This window comes from Chelonoidis abingdonii, chromosome 2 (assembly GCF_003597395.2).
Source record: "Chelonoidis abingdonii isolate Lonesome George chromosome 2, CheloAbing_2.0, whole genome shotgun sequence".
NCBI lineage: Eukaryota > Metazoa > Chordata > Testudines > Testudinidae > Chelonoidis > Chelonoidis abingdonii.
In genome coordinates this window covers 162,041,819-162,060,613 of record NC_133770.1, presented here as the reverse complement: position 1 = coordinate 162,060,613, position 18,795 = coordinate 162,041,819, and the positions used below count along the sequence as shown (strand labels likewise).

Here is an 18,795-nt window from a genome sequence, read left to right as displayed (position 1 = left end):
TGCACCATCATGTATTGGGATCTCAACCCAGAATTCCAATGGGTGGGGGAGACTGCAGGAACTATGAGATAGCTACAGGATAGCTATCCACAGTGCTATGCTCCGGAAATCAACGCTAGCCTCGGTACATGGACACACACCGCCAAATTAATGTGCTCAGTGTGGCCGTGTGCTCTCGACTTTGTACAATCTGTTTTAGAAAACTGGTTTATGTAAAATCGGAATAATCCCATAGTGTAGACATATCCAAAGATTAAATTCAATAGACAAGGGCAAAGTACTTCACTTAAGAAGCAAAAATCAAATGCACAACTACAAAATGGGGAATAATGGACTTATGTGGTAGTACTGCTGAAAAAGATCCAAGGTTTATAGTGAATCACAGATTGAATATGGTTGTCAATGTGATGCAGCTGCGAAAAAAGCAAATATCGTTCTGGGATGTATTAACAGGAGAGCTGTATGTAAGACACAGCAAGTAATTGTCCCTCTCTGCTTGGCACTGGAGAGACCTCAGCTGGACTAATGTATCCAATTCTGGGCACCACATTTCAGGAAAGTTGTTGACAAAATGGAGAGAGTCTAGAGGAGAATAAAAAAACAATAGAAGGTTTAGAAAACCTGATCTAGGAGGATTAGGTTGTGGGGGGCATGTTTAGTCTCGAGAAATTAAGAGTGAGGAGAGACCTGGTAACAGTCTACAAATATGTTAAGAACTGTTATAAAGAGCACTGAGATCAATTGTTCTGTGTCTCCTGAAGGTAAGACAAGAAGTAATGGGCTTAATGTGCAGCAAGGGAGATTTGGGGTTCTATATTAAGAAAAGCTTTCTTAACTATAAGGATAGTTTAAGCTCTGGAATAGGCTTTCAAGGGAAGTTGTAGAATCCCCGTCAGTTGAGGTTTTTAGAACACAGGTTGGACAAACAACTGTGAGGGATAGTCTAGGTTTACTTGGTCCTGGCACAGCACAGGGGACTCAACTGGATGACTTCTCAAGGTCCTTTCCAGGTCTACATTTCTATGATTCTGTGTACAGGTGGTAGATTTTAACAGGCAACTAAGTTATTAAGATCTTGCTTAATGAGTAATGGAATTGCTTATGTGATTTCTCCAGTCTTTGTAGGTGCTTATCTTGCGTATTCATTCAATAAGAACCGAAAAACATAGCAAATAAAGAATATGAATATTGAATACACACCATGCTATTGCTTAGGAAACTGAAAAAGATGCCTCATGGCTAAGGCTGTTCAGAAGAATGACTGTTCTAAATTGTCCTAGAAGTGTGTGTGTTGCTTAGAAAAGGCTTACAGACTTTTTTATCCCTGTGTACGCTCAGCTCCACGTTGCTGGTGTTGGCATTTCTAATGGGCTATATGATGTTCTGCGGAGGACAAAGCAGAATTATTGTGGATTTGCTTGCCTCAGCAGCCTGCTAGAAGAGAGATGCACAGAAGACTGGCTCCTTGGGAACAGAGTAATACAGCAGAACAGAACTACCACTTCATAGTACCTCTTGCTATTTTACAATCACCTTGATCATTTATAAACAGTATATTTGCTTCTGGACTGAACTTACATGGTCAAACTTCTCTACAAAGTCAGTTTTGCAGGCCAGACTGGCGATTGACTGAAAATAGGCTTTTAGTGGAAAAATGACAGATACAAATGTTTAACATCATGGTCATGTGAACAGTGTTACTGGAATACAGTATATAGTAAAAGTCATGGACAGGTCATGGGCCATGAATTTTTGTTTACTGTCTGTGACTTTTACTAAAAATACTCATGACTAGGGCTTGGCTACATTGGCACTTTACAGCGCTGCAACTTTCGCACTCAGGGGTGTGAAAAAACACCCCCCTGAGCGTTGCAAGATGCAGCACTGTAAAGTGTCAGTGTAATCAGGGCGGCAGCGCTGGGAGCGCGGCTCCCAGCACTGCACACTACACCCATATGGGATGTGGTTTACAAGCAGCGCTGGGAGAGCTCTTTCCCAGCGCTGCAGCTCTGACTACACTCACACTTCAAAGCGCTGCCGCGGCAGCGCTTTGAAATTTCTAATGTAGCCATACCCTAAAACATAGCCTTAAACATTAGCAGAGAAGCTCATTTGAAAAACTGGTGGAACCAACGGATGAGGTGTTAAGAAAAGCTGTACGGATAACTTGTTGCACCTTAAGTAGCATGGTTGTTTCAGGAATTTGTCGCTTTAGAATGTCTTGTTGATTCCACTTTCTGGCACTGAATTCAGAGAAGGATGTCTTGCATTTTAGGCCAAAAAGCAATCCATGATTATGTCCTCTGACTTCCCTGGTTTTAATTTAGTTACATCTTTAATCTGTTCTGCTTTCAGACTTAGTAAGGGAGGAAAGTGTGATATCAGCACAAAAGTGCCTCAGATCTGAGGGATTAAAATTATTTGTTTATGGAGCTGAAGTGTAAATGCTAACTTTTTAAATTCTAACTTGAGCCTTGTTTGAGGAGCTCAAGCCTTGGGGTTTTCAGATTGTTTGTTTTATTTTTATCATTGTATCCTGGACTGATAAAGCAGTCTTCTGTATAACCTATTTGTTGGCAAAAATTTACAGGTGGTTGTCTGTCTAAAACTCACTGGTGATCTAATATGCTACTGGACCTAGAGTAAGAGATCTGTGGATTTAGGGCTCTGGTTAGAACTTCACAACCAACTCCAGCATTGTGTGCTGCTTTTCCTGATCTCCAGGCAGTTTGCCTGGATTATAGCTGAGCTAGTGGATTTTATGATGGAAACTTATCTGCTGGACTGTAGCTTCCCAAAACAAGGTACCAGGCCTGGTTTGAGAGGTGAGTCCATCCACTGCAGAGAACATATGTAATACATGCTTGGAAATCAGAGGGCAAGCTCCTGTTAGTGAGCATTCTGTTTGCTGGTATGAGGGCATTCGACAACTGAATGTAGCAGCTGTATGCTACCCTTAATGTTTTGCGTTCCATATAGCAAGGTGCACCTTGGTATGATAAGAGCAAGGCGATTAGGTGTACACCCGCTCAGTCCCTTTCAGCTACTTCCACATTCCTATTCCTTTGGAATTAGCGCAAAGATGGAATCACAGGGCTTTGTTTTGAAGTCTTCCTGTTCTTGTATAAAGTTTCTTTTGTGCTATGATTGTTTTGTCAGTTTTTCAAGAAGCTGAATTGAGAAGACAAAATCTTCAGTGCAGCAAAAAGTTCCAATGAATATAATGTGGGACAGGGAAGAATAACTTGCACAAAGTTTCTCCCTGTTTGTTACTGGTAGTGACATCCTAATGGTTTCACCCATTTCAACAGCAGAGCATCAGAAATTTCTGTTGTAACTGTTGTATGGCAGTGCTCTGTTTGTGCAAGAGAACATGTCCACCTGTACTCTCTTGTGATGGCTGAACTAGCTAACACGGTTAATTTGGTCTTGCAATCTATACTCATCTAACCTGTTTTGGAGAGAAATATGATCCTCATTTTCCAAATGAGGACACTAAGGTACAAAGATTGAGGTTCACTTACAATTCACCACTGCAAACCTAGAATGCAGCACAAGGGCTGTTGAGAGAGTCCATTTATTCATGTAATTACTTTACCAGCGTGAAGGCATAAATATCCATCAATGAAACTTCTAAAATTAGAATCAATAAGATTTTCATCAAAGAGAATGATCTGATTGAAGTACTGCCTTCTGTGGATGTTTTCTGGGTATTTGAGCCTATTAACAGTAAAACTACTATTCAGGGATTGCTTCTAACCAACAAATGGAAGGAAATGCCAAATAAAAGCATCTCCTTCATCCTTCACTTGCCTGTTCTGCTCTGGTTATTTTGGTGCACATTAATGTATAATATCTAATCCAATACCTGGATATGTTACAGGTGATCTACAAAGCAGAAAAAAAATAGTTGCTTTGATGTGTATATACAATAGGCCAGAAGGCTATCTCTTCAAAATCAGGGGAGAAACAAGGTTTTGGGGCTGTCTAGACATGAGGCAAGCTGCACTTTAGATCCCTTTTAGATCCTCTCCAGTGCACCCCTTTGACATATTTCACTACCTTCACCTCTCTGGGTGGAACCATGCAGTCCTCCCACTCCTACACTGGGTCTCTGATCTGCAATCCCCTGTTTACCAACTTTACATCCGGTCCAGCGCCCGTTTGGCACCCGTAAGCCCTTTGCCTTTGGGAGACTGGGACTAGCAACCTATTAAAGTGACTCACACGGCTTCTTCACAGCCAAGTATTTATCTACCCAAGGATACGCAGCCGAGAGATGGGTTAAAACAAAGACTTGTGCATGTATTCTCCTCTTACCTAAGCCTTAATCTTTTCTTGCAAGCTTTGGTAAGCTTTACTCACCCCTGCTACTTTCATCTCTAGCTGGGGATACTCAGTTTGCTTGCTGCAGTTTCTCTGTCAGCACCCCACCCCCAGGCAACTGCAGACAATCCGTATCCCCATCCTTGTTTGAGGTTGTCCTTTTAACTGTAGTCTCTTTTTCTGTCTCTACGCTTTCAGCATTGGTATCCCCCAGCTGTGCCTGTCATCTGGAAAATAGCATCTTCCCACTCACTGGCCCAGCCATTGTTGTCTTAACTCCCTCGTAGTTGTTTACTATCGTGTCTTATCTTACTGTTTAGGTTCCTGCTTGGTTCCACCTAACTGCCTCCTTTGACTTAAATGCATGCAGAGAGACAGGCAACTATCAGAGGTAAACTGAAGTACATAGCGGTTTCTTAACAAATAACTGAGCCATCTCCCTCATTCTCCACAGGGTGTTTTTGTTTACTCTTTTAAAAGCTCTTGTCCTGGTCTAGGCTGGAAGACTATGATGTTTGCAGAGCCAGTGCAAATGATATCACAAAGGGCAAGAGTGAAAATTGAACAGTTAAGAGGGAAATGATTTTTAATGAGGAGATTAAAACTCTTTGGTGGATTGTATATGGTAACACCTATTTTAACTTCATTGACTTATTAACACGTTTAATAAAGGAAGCCTATGTTTAAAGACTGAACATCTGTTCCCCTAAAATTAAGATATTAACACAAAAATAAACCTCTTTTCTTACTCCCACTGGGCCTCGCACAAAACTAGGGAAGACCAGACTCTGCATTCCTGATGCTTCTAAATTTGAAAGAACCGCGTAAGTTTCTGATCTGCCTCATTCATCATAAAAAAACAAACAAACAAAAGCACTCACCAAGAGTGTAATTCTGTCTCCACGGAAGTCGCTGGCAGAACTCTTATTGATTTTAATGGGGCTAGAATTTCATCCCAGATTTTTACATCCTTTGCAAGAGTCCCATTTAATAAGTGGCAACCTGATGACTTTCATTTCATTTAAATGAGACCTTTCACTTAACGGTAATGTTTTCTAACGTTGTATGCTTTCTGTAGTGATGGACCCCTAAACAACATTACTATGACTTATAAGTAAATAAAACCACATTTGAAATTTTGCCATTTCAGGGACCTCAAGAATTGGTGCAGCTACATCTCTCTGCCTATGGCACATGATAGTCTAGTCTTCTGAGGGCTGCAATACTTTGGTCTAATTTCAGTGGTTGGGTTTAGTGGGATGGGGAGGCCTGTCCTCTATAGGAGGTCAGACTAGGTATAGTAGACTCCTCTAGTCTTGAACTCTGACTAACTTGGTGCTTGTGAAAGTGGCCTATTGAGAGTGCTCTCAGAGGCAAGGCACTGGCAAGCTCTCCCCATACAGCTCTACTGAGGCACTGTAATGTTACCCTTGCTAGATTTCTCTTGAGCCAAGATTACTGATTCTTATGCATTGTTCCAAAGCGCACTGTAAATTTAGCGATATGAGACTAAAACGATCTAACTCATTACACTTGTGACTTTTGTCACTACCTGAACCCAGGTTTCCAAAGTGGGAAGAAGGACGTGTGTGTTAATCCAGTAATGTTCACCCCCAGAAAGGAGAGGTTGTTACTGTCCTACTTTGGTTTGAACATCAGTGGTATGAGTGTCCTGCCTAACGTCCTGCAGTAAGCTAGTTTTGTTGTAATACTTCAGTGCTGTGGACATTAATTATTTATAAAGTAATTCATGGAAATAAGTGAACATCTTCCAGAATGACACATTCCCAGTGAGCCTTTGATTGCTTAATTGGTACGTTCTTTTTTCCATTGGGATATACCAGTTTGATTGTACTGTAATAAAGCTGTCTTCATTGCTCCTTACCTTATCTTTTATTGCAATATGTTCTCACTGAGCACAGCAGTGCTCATTTTAAACTCTATGCCAATATATACTTGGCTTTTCATTTGGTGAGATGCTGGGATTTGTGTGATTCTCTTGCTCAGTAGGTCCTTGGGCAGAACTGTGTCTCTTGAGTTAAACGTCTTAAACTGATGCGTTTGGGTATGAGATTAAAAAGAGCCACTTAAAACTTGAAAACAAAGTAGATTTCACAAGATTCAAAATACTTTCTTGGATTTGCATACTGGAAATTTTCCTGTTGATTGAGAGGATGTGAAACTGATCTCTGAGGTCGCATGAGAGTGTGCCTGTGAAGGGAGCCAGTGGTCTCCTACCAGATCAGAGCAGCCTCAAATCTTAATCTTGGTCTGAGACATGGGAGTGAGGTAAGTGATTTTACAGCAGACACAGCATTGCACATGCCCATGTGTTTGAGAGCACAGTGGCAGCTTTTGTTTCAAGGAAACTAAGGACTTGTCTACACTTATATTTTTATAGCGCTCAAACTTGCTGCGCTCAGGGGAGTGAAAAATCACCTTCCTGAGCACAGCAAGTTTGAGCCCTTTAAAGTGCTAGTGTGGACAGGCTCCGAGCGCTGGGAGCCATTCCCCTCATGGAGGTGGATTTCCAGGAGTCCCAGCGTTCGCATGTGACCACAGTCACACTTCAAAGCGCTGCCACTGAAGCAGTTTGAAGTTTCTAGTGTAGACGTAGCCTTAATTTAGACTGTTAAATGATACAACAATCTTTTGCTCAACTACAGATAATAGACAGATTTATTTTAAAAACAAAAGGTCACCACTTATAAATACAAACTGAAGTCAGTGTAGATGTATATTAGACAAGTTGCACCCGGAGAATTAAATGGATTTAAAATAAATGCAGTTCCCCTATGCAAACCTCTCTAGATGCGCATAAACCAGTTTAAACCTTCCTTAAGATAAATCAGTATAAATTGGTAAATTTAGTGAATTAAGGTAAATCATTTAAGTAAGGTTTAAACCCATTTAAGTACTTAAATGTTAGGGGTATGCATTGATAGATTTTAAAAATTGATTTAGTCACACCAGTGCAACTTTTCTACAGTAGACTAGAGGATAGATTTACATTCTCAAGAATGTCGCTGATCTGAGACACAATCCTCCAACAAACAAGTGTGTCCCCACCTTTGCATAACAATGGAGGGTAACGATAAACATAGTTGGGGTGGAAGAGAAATTATATTCTCCAGAAATTTGAAATAGTCAGAGGCCACCTTCACAAGGAAACTGATTGCAATATATAATCCCATATCAGCTCTAGATAGCGCTTACTTCAATTAAAATAGTCGAAGAACTGATAAATAATCTCCTCTAGAACCGGAGAGAAAATCAAACTCAAAACTCTCCATTTCACCCACAAATGTCAGCTGTCTTTCGTTCCACAGGAACCTGAGTAAATGGATGGGACTTGCACAGATATAATCCATTTTGGATTATGGGATGGAGGGAAGAGGAATAAATTCTGAAATTAGAATATTTGAAGGCCTTTCATAGAGAATATCTTGCTGGCAACTGTTTCTTAAACAGAGGATGGGGTACTCTAGTTGAAGTGCTTCTGCTAACCTCAGTCTGTCAGTATTGAATCGGAAGGGAGGGTCTCTCCAGCAAGCAGGTCTCAAGCCCGATAGGGCTGTCATAGGTCAAAACCAAGACCTTAAACTAATCATGCACCTCAGAGATTCATTGCTTACTAGGAGCTATCTGGGATGGAGAGGTGTTAAGAGACACTACCAAAGGCTATATAAATATACTTGGAATAACGCACTGGGTTTTCGTTCTCAACCATTCAGCCTTTTTTTACTGATCCCATCTCATCTCTCGTCCCTCCAAGAATTTCTTTCTCTCTTCCTCTATCCTATTGAGTTTCTCCCCTGATAAAATGTCTCTGTAATGCAGTGTTCTGTGTTCCTGATCCTTCAGTCCCAGGCACAAACGCTTGGAACTTAAGGGAGGAAAACAAGTTGAAAATTTAATATTAGAAATCCTTTGGTAGCAAATAAATGTAAAATGTTTACGAAGCACAGAATACTTCCAGTCCTACTCTGAGGAGGACGACATGTATGGTGGAGGGGAAGCTGTGCTAATAATCTGTACTTTTAAATAACTTCAGCGTAATTCTAAGGACCTTCTTAGTAGAGAGGTTTTAGTGTGTGTGCAGAGAGTAGTTTATTCTGAGAGCAAAGACTGAAGTTTAGAGGCAAGAATGACAGTAAAGAGTAGGGGGATAGGAAGGGCACCAGCTCAAAAGGTATATTCATGGCTATGTTCAGGCTGGCAAGCTGTCTTGGCAGCAATACATGATGCTATTACACAGTAGCTACCTGTTCAAGCAGACACTTGGTTACTCCTGCTCCCTGGCTGGTAGTGGATTGGGTATAATAATGGAAAGCTTGTTGTGTGTAGTCTGAAAGCAAAAGCAGCAGCAAAAATGATTGTGATAATGCCCCTGGGATAGCTGGTATTTAGAACTATGTAAGTGATTCTCCTGGAGAAAGCTCTGTAACTTGTTATATCTTAAAGGGCTGATGTGCTGGGAATATCAGTAACTGAAGGAATTGGGGGGCGTTTTGGAGTGGAAAGGAAAAGGTATGTTGGCCACAGAAAAGCAATTAGCATCCCAAGGTGATACAGGCTTCTTTACTTTTCAAGATAGAATGTCGCAGAATTGGTTCAGCTTGCCACTCTTTCACCCCCCACCCCCAAATCTGTATCCTACTTTTATTATTATAATAGAGAACCATAGGTGTGCATAGTGATTGCATAACTCCTTCTATAAAAAGATCTGTGACTTACAAGCTAATGGCTTTAGCCTCCTGGTAACCCTGCATCATAGGTAAGTGTTGTATCCCCATTTTACAGGTGAGGAAACTAGGACTCTGATCCTGTCATTGCTAGGTGAGCAGACCCCATTGAAATCAGTGGGGTTCCATGCAGGCATATGACTTCATCTGCATGGAGCTTATTGCAGGATTGGGGCCAGAGATACAAAGGTGTGACTTATTAAAATTCACTCAAGAAGCATGTGGTAGAGTTGGAAATAGAACCCAGGCTCCTGACCATCCTCAAGACATTAAGAAAGAGGCCACACTCTGGCTGAAAGTTGAACTCAGGAGAGTGAGTGGCATTTGCTCTCTTGCAATATGCTAGGGAGGGTAGGAAGATGGTGCAAGACACATTCTTAGGTAGGGGTCTGGCAAGCTATCTATTACTCTTGGCCAGGCTGGTGATGTGAGGGGATTTCTCATGTGCCCATCAAGCAGCAATTGTTTGGTGCCTAATTCAGGTGAAGATGGCCATGAAACATCTAAAAAAGTAGCATAGGCTGAAAAGCCAGGTATAAATTCAACATACTCATTCCTTAAAGATGTAATGGGTTGCATGGCTGAGTCGCTACCTGACAAAACTGTAAAAAGCAATTGTTTTAACTGATTTTTTTTTTTACTGTGGTCATTCCATTACAGAGCCTAGCCCAGCTAGAGAACCTGTGCAAGCAGCTGTATGAAACTACAGACACCGCAACACGGCTCCAGGCAGAAAAAGCCTTGGTCGAGTTTACCAACAGCCCAGACTGTCTGAGCAAGTGCCAGCTCCTCCTTGAAAGAGGAAGTGTACGTAGAAAATAATAATAGATTCAAACGAACTGGCATTCAAATTTGGCATTTTGGATGAATGCTCTGAATGAAAGAGGGAAGTACATTAGGTACTGCATACCCAGTAAGCTGGAATGTGTCTCATTCATGAATGTCTTCTGCATACCAGAATTAAACCTGCAGTTGGTCCTGCATTTTCTGTTGGTTTAGAAAAAATTGGAGTTTACCCACTAAGAGGTTTCCCTTTTGAGGAATTCTGCTTAGATCCTAAAGCACATCTAATCTACAAAGATAAGTACGCTTAAACGCAGTTATGAAGTGTGGTCCAGACTTGATATAGCATAGTTGTTAGTTTTGGGGAGGAGTGTGGGGAGATGAGGTGAGGAAGGGGTTATTGTGATTAGGAACACAGAGTATGGCTCTATAACCATGCTAGGAAACCGTGTGTGAATTTGGGCTAAAGTGTCACTAACACTTCTAGCAGGAGAGCTACTGTTGCACAATCATTCTAGTTTTGTCCACGTGTCTGTTTATGCCAATAGTGTGAATCACATGAAAAGAACCTGTCTTTTGATTGATTGGTTCTTGATTAATCTTATGAGCCAATCTATTATGCAGCCTGATCTAAGAATACGATGTTCATTCTGAAAGGCAAATTATCTTATTTCCACTGCTTTAGGAGTTCTAAAATAGCTTGGAAGACATGATCAAAGATTAAAATCCCACCATGAGATCTGAGACTCAGATGGGATTAAAACAGTTTGCTTTGGGCCATTTTAGCTTACTACTAAGAATCTCTTAAAGCAAAGGTTAGCCTCTCCAATAACGTCCTCAAAGTAATCTAGCAACAATTCAACCATGGGAAATAAGAACAATTTTTATCTTTACAGTGCTTTTTTTTTTTTTTCCCCAAGTGGTCACTTGATTCACTTTGTGGCAAGATAAATCATGCTTAAAATTGCTTGGTCACAGGACCTGTTTGAGGTTTGACTTATGGCCCAATGTGCATTCAGTCCTTCAAGTCTATTAGATCAGTGCCTTGCTCACAAAAATCAGGAAACATTAGCCACCACATCTCAAAGGATCAAGGAACCGGACTGAGATTGGGCACTGTGCAGTGCTGTTCCAGCTGAACACTTGAGCTGAATTTTTGATCTCTTGGTGTTGTAAGTTGCTGTGTGTGTGTGTGTGTGTGTGTGTGTGTGTGTGTGTGTGTACGCCTTAATTTCTTTGGAATAAAAATAAATTAGCCTCTGGGTTTCAAATTGCATTTGTGTCTATCATGGAGGAACCAGCAACTAGCGCAGGGGAAAAGGGAGGGGTCAGTTTTAATGGTAAGTCTCTAATGCACAGTTTTATTACTTTGAATATAACCCATTATGTATGTGTAGTCTGTGTCAGATTGCCATTTTGCAAAGCTAATGCACAAATTGGATGGTCTCACTCACTTACATTAAACTCTCTTTGGGCATATTACTATAAATGGGGTTCTGGTCTCTTGGATTCTAGGGCTAAGTTATAGAGGCAAATCCTTTTTATAGTACTGGGTATTATTTAACACAAGAAACACTTGCAGTTATACTGCCTACAAGTCATAGAATCTCATACTGCCTAGGATTTCTGATGGTTCACTCACATTATCTGTATCCTATTCCCTGGATTAAATTAGTTAGTAATGTCCATTGGTCCAAGTGCTATTCTGAATGATATATAAATAAAATATGAAGGGGGAAGGAAAACTAACCTGTTTTGTAGTCAAGTGGAAGAAGCGTTTGTATAAAATCTAGGACTGAGCATGCAGGAACACTTGCCTGCAGCATATTGCTATTGGCACTTGTTCCTTCCTGCTTGTCATAATTCTCTCCACCCCTACGTGGGGGCACACAGGTGGAGGGTATGTTATGCTTCTGCTGTTGACATCCTGCTACCTTTTACATCTAGATGCTCTTTTTAAAATATTTTGGATAAACTTGGTGTATACAGAAACAAGGAACTAAGACAGTCCAGAGCATTTAGACTTGTGAACTAAGCTAATATTGAAGCCCAAGTTTCCAGAGACCTGAAAATTATTGGGTTAACGTAGTGCACAACCACCTTGTCTTCAGCTGTGGCCTCTTTTGTACTGAAACTTGATTAAACCACTGCTTGTTGTGTTTTTTCTTTACAGTCATCCTACTCCCAATTATTGGCAGCTACATGCCTTACAAAACTTGTGTCACGCACAAACAACCCTCTACCATTGGAACAGCGAATAGACATTCGTAAGTAGAAAGCTTTCTTTTCTCTAGCCAAGCCACTGGCTTAACCAGCAAATACTATGGATAATGACTAATAGTGCTACATTGTGACAGGAAGTCTTTCTGCAAGCTACTAAGATGTATGGACGTTGGTAGCCTAAAACGTATAGTGAAAAGGCAGTTTTGCTGTCGGACAATATCTTTTCCTGGCCTGGAGACTACTGGGTTTGAATGCCAGATAGATAGGAGTTATCCAGGTCCAAAGTAATCACAAATTTGTGGCCTTATGAATGGACAAATTTTAAGATAGTAACTCAATTCTTTATGAATTAGGCTATTCATCCCCTAATTCCTTTCCCTTCCCTACTTGGTCGTTAATAGCAAGGGGTGTCTTAATGAATCCAGTTATTAGGAAAGGTGATTATTTTGTATTTGCCATTCTTTGTTCTACTTTGCCAGGTGGGGAGAGAAGGGAGGGGTTTCTTTCTGTTCCTTGTCTCCCAAGTCATTAAAGACAGATACTGGTTAAAATCTGCTTTTTGCCTGTGACCCAGTGCAGGGATAACTTTCATGTTTTATTGTCTATACAAAATTGCATTGAACTGAGACTGGTGAGTTTCACAGTTCTGCTACTATCAAAGGCACAAAGAATCTCAGCCATAGCTCTGATCCAAGCCTCTCTAAAGAGTGGGCCAAGGTGAAAAACTGCTTGAAAAACCTAGGATTCTAGTAATCCAAGACTGAAACTAAACCCTGATTGTGACTGCAGATTTCTGTATATTCTGTCTTTCCAGACAGTGGTCTACACACTTAAGGGTGGTAGAGTAAGAGCAGGTCTGATTGCACTGGTGCTCTTTTTAGGGAAGGAAGGGAAAATGAATAGGACACTTGGGCAGTCTCTTCCAAGGATATAGACTCAAACGTTCAACGACAGAAGAGACTATAGTGATCATGTAGTCTGACCACCTGCACAATGCAGGCCACAGAACATCACCCATCCACTCCTGTAATAGACTCATAATCTCTGGCTGAGTTACTGAAGTCCTCAGATCATGGTTTAAAGACTTCCAATTAGAGAGAATTCACCATTTACCCTAGTTTAAACGTACAAATGACCCGTGCCCCATGCTGGAGAAGAAGGCAAAAGTCACAAAGGTTCTCTGCCAATCTGTTCTGGGGGAAAATTTGTTCCCAACGCCAAATATAGCAATCGGACCTTGAGCATGTGCGCAAGACCCACCAGGCAGAGAATGGCAGATATGGTTTCAGAATTGAGAATGCTTTGTGGGACTCCATTGTCACTTGCAGTAGTTCCTGTGGGAAAGTCATTCTGATGGGATGGGGTAGAGGGCTATCTCTGACTAGTGTCTTGTTGGGAGAGTAACTAAGGCTACGTCTTCACTACCCGCCATATCGGCGGGTAGCAATCGATTGCTCGGGGATCAATATATCGCGTCTCATCTAGATGCGATATATCAATCCCCGAAGGCACTAATATCGATTCCGGAACTCCACCAACCCCAAAGGAGTTGCGGAGTCGACATGGGGCGCCATGGACATCGATCTTGCACCGTGAGGACGGTGAGTAATTCGATCTTAGATACTTTGACTTCAGCTACGTTATTCACGTAGCTGAAGTTGCATATCTGAGATTGATTTTCCCCCGTAGTGTAGACCAGCCCTATGATATCTCCTTTTCTTTGTGTGGCTGTGACCCTAGGAACCGTTCAGTGCCAACTGCCAAAGCATTTACTGTTCTATAACAGCAACTCTTATCAGGCCTGACAAACTCTCTATCCTAACACACTGCTTTCATAGTATGTGTGAGGTGTCAAATGGAAGCTTGCATCAGACGGATCCTCTTAATAGTTGTGTGATGTATATACAGGTGATATTTAAGAAGTTGTGTACACATACTGAAAATGTTTTAGAATCTGTGTCCCAGGCAGGGTTGGCAAGTGGGTTTTGCCAGACAAGGGATGTGGAATCACCTACCTCGTTTATTTATATGTAAATCAAACATTGTAAAGCCTAGCACAAAGGAGGCTCCATTTACATGTGAGAATCAACAGGAAAAACAGGTCAAGGGGGAGATGGGAAATAAACTTGTGTGGGGAGACACTTTGGTGCCAGCACACCAGGAAGGAAATCCTAGGCAGTCTTTCTGACTCTAGGGAATAAGAAAGAGGCACAAGGATCACTCTTTTATCCTGCACTTGAGCGAGTGACCCTGCAGTGCAACTGTGTCAATGAAAACAGGATCTCAACCAACCTTGGTTGAAATGCTGGAAGAAAGGGCATAGGTGAGAAATTGCTTTAGACAAGGTTAGCCTGTTAAAGTTCAGTCTTAGTCTAGTACAAGCGTTTCATACTTTTGTTTTACTTGTAACCCGTTGTTCTCATCTGTGCTCACTGCACCTTAAATCTTTCCCTTTGTAACTAAACTTCCATTTGTTTTTACTATACATAGATTACAGTGCTGTATTATTATATTAGAGCTGATACTCAGCTGAATCAAACAAGCTGGTGTGTATATACTATTCCCTTGGGAGTAGTAATTACTGAATGTGTCAGGTGACAGGGGCTGGACACTAGGGTAGTTCGTGGGTAGTTCGTGGGCTGGGGTGCACCTGTTGTTAACCTGCAAGGCTGAGTAAGGGCTTGCAGAGCCCTGGGAAGAGTGTTTGTGTGGCTGAAGGATGACATCCAGTTACCATGCACAAGACTCTGTCACGCTGGCTGTAGGAGGGGGATAGCAAGGTGACTTGCAGTCTGGGGTCCCTGAGAAAGCATGTCATCGGTGCTTTAACAAGCCAGAGTTAATCGGCTTCTCCTTTCTCACCGGACAACAGAATGCCCTGATGTTGGGGGGGGCTGTCCTGAGGAATGGTCCTTAAATCTTTCAGCAGTTCTTGCCAGACATGTTCTTTCAAAGGACTGAACCCCTCTTCTAATACAAAATAACACACTTTTGTGTGGGAAGAAACAGTTCTACATGAATACCCACCCACAATGTCATATCTCTAGAACCTCCAAACCCTTGATGTATTATATTATATTATGACTAGTCTGTCAAAAAAGACATGAATAAAAGATCAGTTGTGGTTGTCTGGATACCATAACTTCATTTCCATACTTTCCAACATGGTGATTGTTCCCTGTGTTTCGGTGTGAGCTTTGTAAAGAGATCTTTCCTAAGCAGATCCACAACCTTATGTCCAGCTTAGCAGTCTCTTTGTCTAGGAATTTCCTGATTTTTATTTTTATTTTTTGTCTTGCAGGGAACTATGTGCTCAACTACCTTGCCACCAGGCCAAAGCTGGCAACTTTTGTAACACAAGCACTAATTCAGTTATATGCCAGGATCACAAAGTTGGGCTGGTTTGACTGTCAGAAGGATGAATATGTCTTCAGAAATGTGATCACAGATGTCACAAGGTTTTTACAGGTCAGGGACACCTTTAAAAAACAGGGGGAGGAGGCTGGAGAACCAAAACCTGGTATGATTGGAGTGTTCTTGTTGTGCACAGTTGCCATATAATGTTCTGAGGGGAAGTGTGCAGCTATTCTTCCACTTCCGCTGCATTAGCTATTGCTACTCAAGAGCTCTGGTATTTATGGCCTGTCAAAGTTGATAAATCTAAAAATTGACCTGTCTTGATAACTCTCCCATATGAGATTGAAAGCCCTTCAAGGTAAGGACACTCATTTTGATTTCTGTAGAGTGCCTGGAACTCATGGTATGCTATAAGTTGTTAACAATATGACAGAACTTTAGGATTCCAAGTATGTAATTCCTCTCTCAAAGCCCCAAATCCAAATGATCCATCCAAAATGAAAAGCAGGATGACTTCCCATTAAACTGAGGAGACATGCACCTCACCTCACTTGCAGCTTTGTGACAAATTGCTTGGTTTGTTGAAATACCAATCTTTAAGTATTAAGCCAGAACTATCAGGGCATTCAATTTTGAATTTGGACACTTTAGTAAGGGAAAACTGTCAATCAGTTTGGGTGCATCTTTTTTTAGGTCATTAATTTTGGCTGTACCGACCTCGAGAGCCTTTAAAATTCTAACGTGCAGTGCCAGAGGGGAAAGGGGGTTCCCTGGGCAGCCATCAGAGTAGTACTGCTAAGAAAAGAGACTAAGCATGGGAGAACCTTTTATTGCTCTGGCTGGCCAACATAGCTTCAGTGAAAAAGTGAAAAAAGACTGGCTACAACTCATTGGCTGCAGAATGCAAGATATGAGTTGGGGGTGTGCCAGAGGAAGGTTTTTAAAGTATGTGTGTGACTGGGGGAGGGGAGGGGTTGGTTGTAGAAGATCATCATAGATATTGTGTGGGACATTGTGGCTAGACATATCTGTAGAAACATCCCATCTCGTCCCATAACATGATGATTATTAGAAGATATTTACGCTGGGGTCTCAGGGTGCTATTGCAATCAGAATCAGAGACCCGTTGGGCTAGAAGCTGTATAAACACAGTCAAAAGACAGTCCCTGCCCATAAGAGCGTAGCTTTACAGGCAGAAGACTGAACTTTTTCAGCAGATGGCCCCAAACTGTGGGACTCTTTTCCCGAGGAGGCTAGCATGGCATAAAATTGAACTGTTCTCAGAGCACTCAACTTCTTTTTTTTTTTTTTTTTTTTTTTTTTTTTAATTTAACGTTTTTAACAACTTAACTTCCACAAGTTAGAGGAGGATGGAAGAGTAATAGTAAACAATCCCAGAATCCATGACTGCAGTGGGAGAAGAGGAAAGGAACTGAAGTGGGAATTTTTGTATTGTGATGGTGGGATTTATTTATTTGGATAGGCAGTTGAATAGTATGATGAGCTTGGGGATCTCTGCACTTAAAAACGGCTGCAGAACAGTAAAATTCAAGAAGTGGTATCTAGAAAATATTACAACTGCTGGAGGATTACACCTTTCCATAAACAGCTCAAATGATTTCTAGCTTTTTGAGACAATCCTGTTGTTTTTCACTCAATTCTCAACTCAGTCTCCTGAGACCTGTTGAAGGCTGTATTTGGTTTTAGGTCATGGGTTCAGCAAAGATTCCTGGCTGTAAGCACATAGTATCATGTTAATGCTTGAGACCATTGTTCAAAACAGAGGCTTGTGATAATAGCCTCTTCCCCACTAAGACTGCAGTGTGTTTTGATTTCTGCAAAGGGGATGAACTTAGACTCAGATCAGAGAAGAAATTGGGACAGTTAGTGCAGGCGGGTGCAAACCAAAGTGGAGCCGGAGAAGGGAACCCCATCCAGTTACAGGAAGGGAACTCCTTGTGGCAAAAGAGGAGACCAGGATAGCTCTTATGTGAAGTTAGTTGGTATGTAAAGTCTCATTCCCAGTGAGCAGGTATTTTGTATCAAGACTGTCAACAATGTGTCAGTCTATAAAAGAGAAGCCAAAGACTGTAATGGCCAGGGAGAATGAACTCTCTTGACTGCTAGAGGTGGGGCCTCATTGTCAGGAGTGAGATATTGATTGGGTGGTGGTTGGGGAAAATTTAACTGCCACTTCTCATGCTGCACAAGTTCTGTGGGTCTAAGACTTCAGTTTTCAGAGCTGTCAATTGGCAGCTTTCATGATCACTAAGGTCCCAGTCCTGCAAAGATTTGTGCACTTACTTAACTTTACCATTGATTTCAGTGGAACTAAGTACTTAAAATTAAGCACATATGTAAATCTTTGAAGAATATGGGGTAAGTAGGCACGAGAAATGTGATTTAGAATAGATAGATGAGCCATTAAATAACATATGTGTTTTGTTTGAGCATTCCATAGCTGCTGAGAAGTCTGGCAGACATATCAAATAGTAAATAATATGAATAGTGTGGTGGGTTTTTTATGCATCTAAATATAGAAGTTCTGCATTTTTAAAAAACATTGTGCTTAAACATTTTCCAGTCACTGTTCTACGAGGACATGGTATATCTAGCCAAATATATCTGATTTATGGTGTGCAAGTACTTCCTTCTGCATGGCAGAGGATTTCGGAATTACAGTGAAAACTGGCAAGGACAACTTGACACTAGTAATTTCTCCTCTTCTCCCCTCCAATCTTTCTCATCAGGATAGCGTAGAACACTGCATCATAGGAGTGACAATCCTGTCTCAGCTAACGAATGAAATTAATCAAGTAAGTGCTACAGCCTTCTTCAGTGAAGTAAGTGTCCAATTTTCTCATTTGTATTGTTCTGTTGTGTGTGTTTGTGCGCTGATTTCTATTTTTTCATTCTATCATGCGCTTTTGCGGTAAGATATTGATGTTTCTTCTGATCTAAGGATTTCTTTGCCATCTCCTGCTCTTTTAGCATCTCTCATCTTCTCCAGTACCTGGATGTAATGCTCCATGATAAAAATGAAGCAACATTAATATAGCAAATGGGTTCATGCCCAGTACTATCTTGCCTGTGAAGATAAAGCCCCACAGCATGAATTAGCAAAGCATCATTAGCATCTTTTGTCCTCCATTCCTATACATACTTCTAACTTTATGCAGTTTCATTTTTTAAAAAATTTCATAACTTTTTTGCATTGTCGGTCATTACAATAACTTCTTCATGGGGATGTAAATATAGGGTATAATCATAGCAAATCTGGTAAATATTTTGAATTTCTTTTCCGAATACATAGCATGTTACATGTTCAGTACTCCTTACAGATACTGACTGATCCTATTTC

General features: G+C 41.1%; 1 protein-coding gene across 3 annotated transcripts in view; it reads left to right on the top strand.

Annotated features, from left to right (window-relative positions):
• The window catches only part of XPO7 (exportin 7), an 83,207-nt gene that overhangs the window by 29,810 nt on the left and 34,602 nt on the right, over window positions 1-18,795 (top strand). For 2 of the 3 annotated variants that reach the window (XM_075062762.1, XM_032800899.2), the window contains 4 exons: window positions 9,732-9,878; window positions 12,028-12,121; window positions 15,379-15,545; window positions 18,185-18,250. In XM_075062762.1, the coding sequence (XP_074918863.1) occupies window positions 9,732-9,878; window positions 12,028-12,121; window positions 15,379-15,545; window positions 18,185-18,250 (474 nt within the window). Of the gene's footprint in view, window positions 1-9,731; window positions 9,879-12,027; window positions 12,122-15,378; window positions 15,546-18,184; window positions 18,278-18,795 lie in introns of all 3 variants that reach the window. The other variant, XM_075062761.1, reaches the window with a different exon arrangement.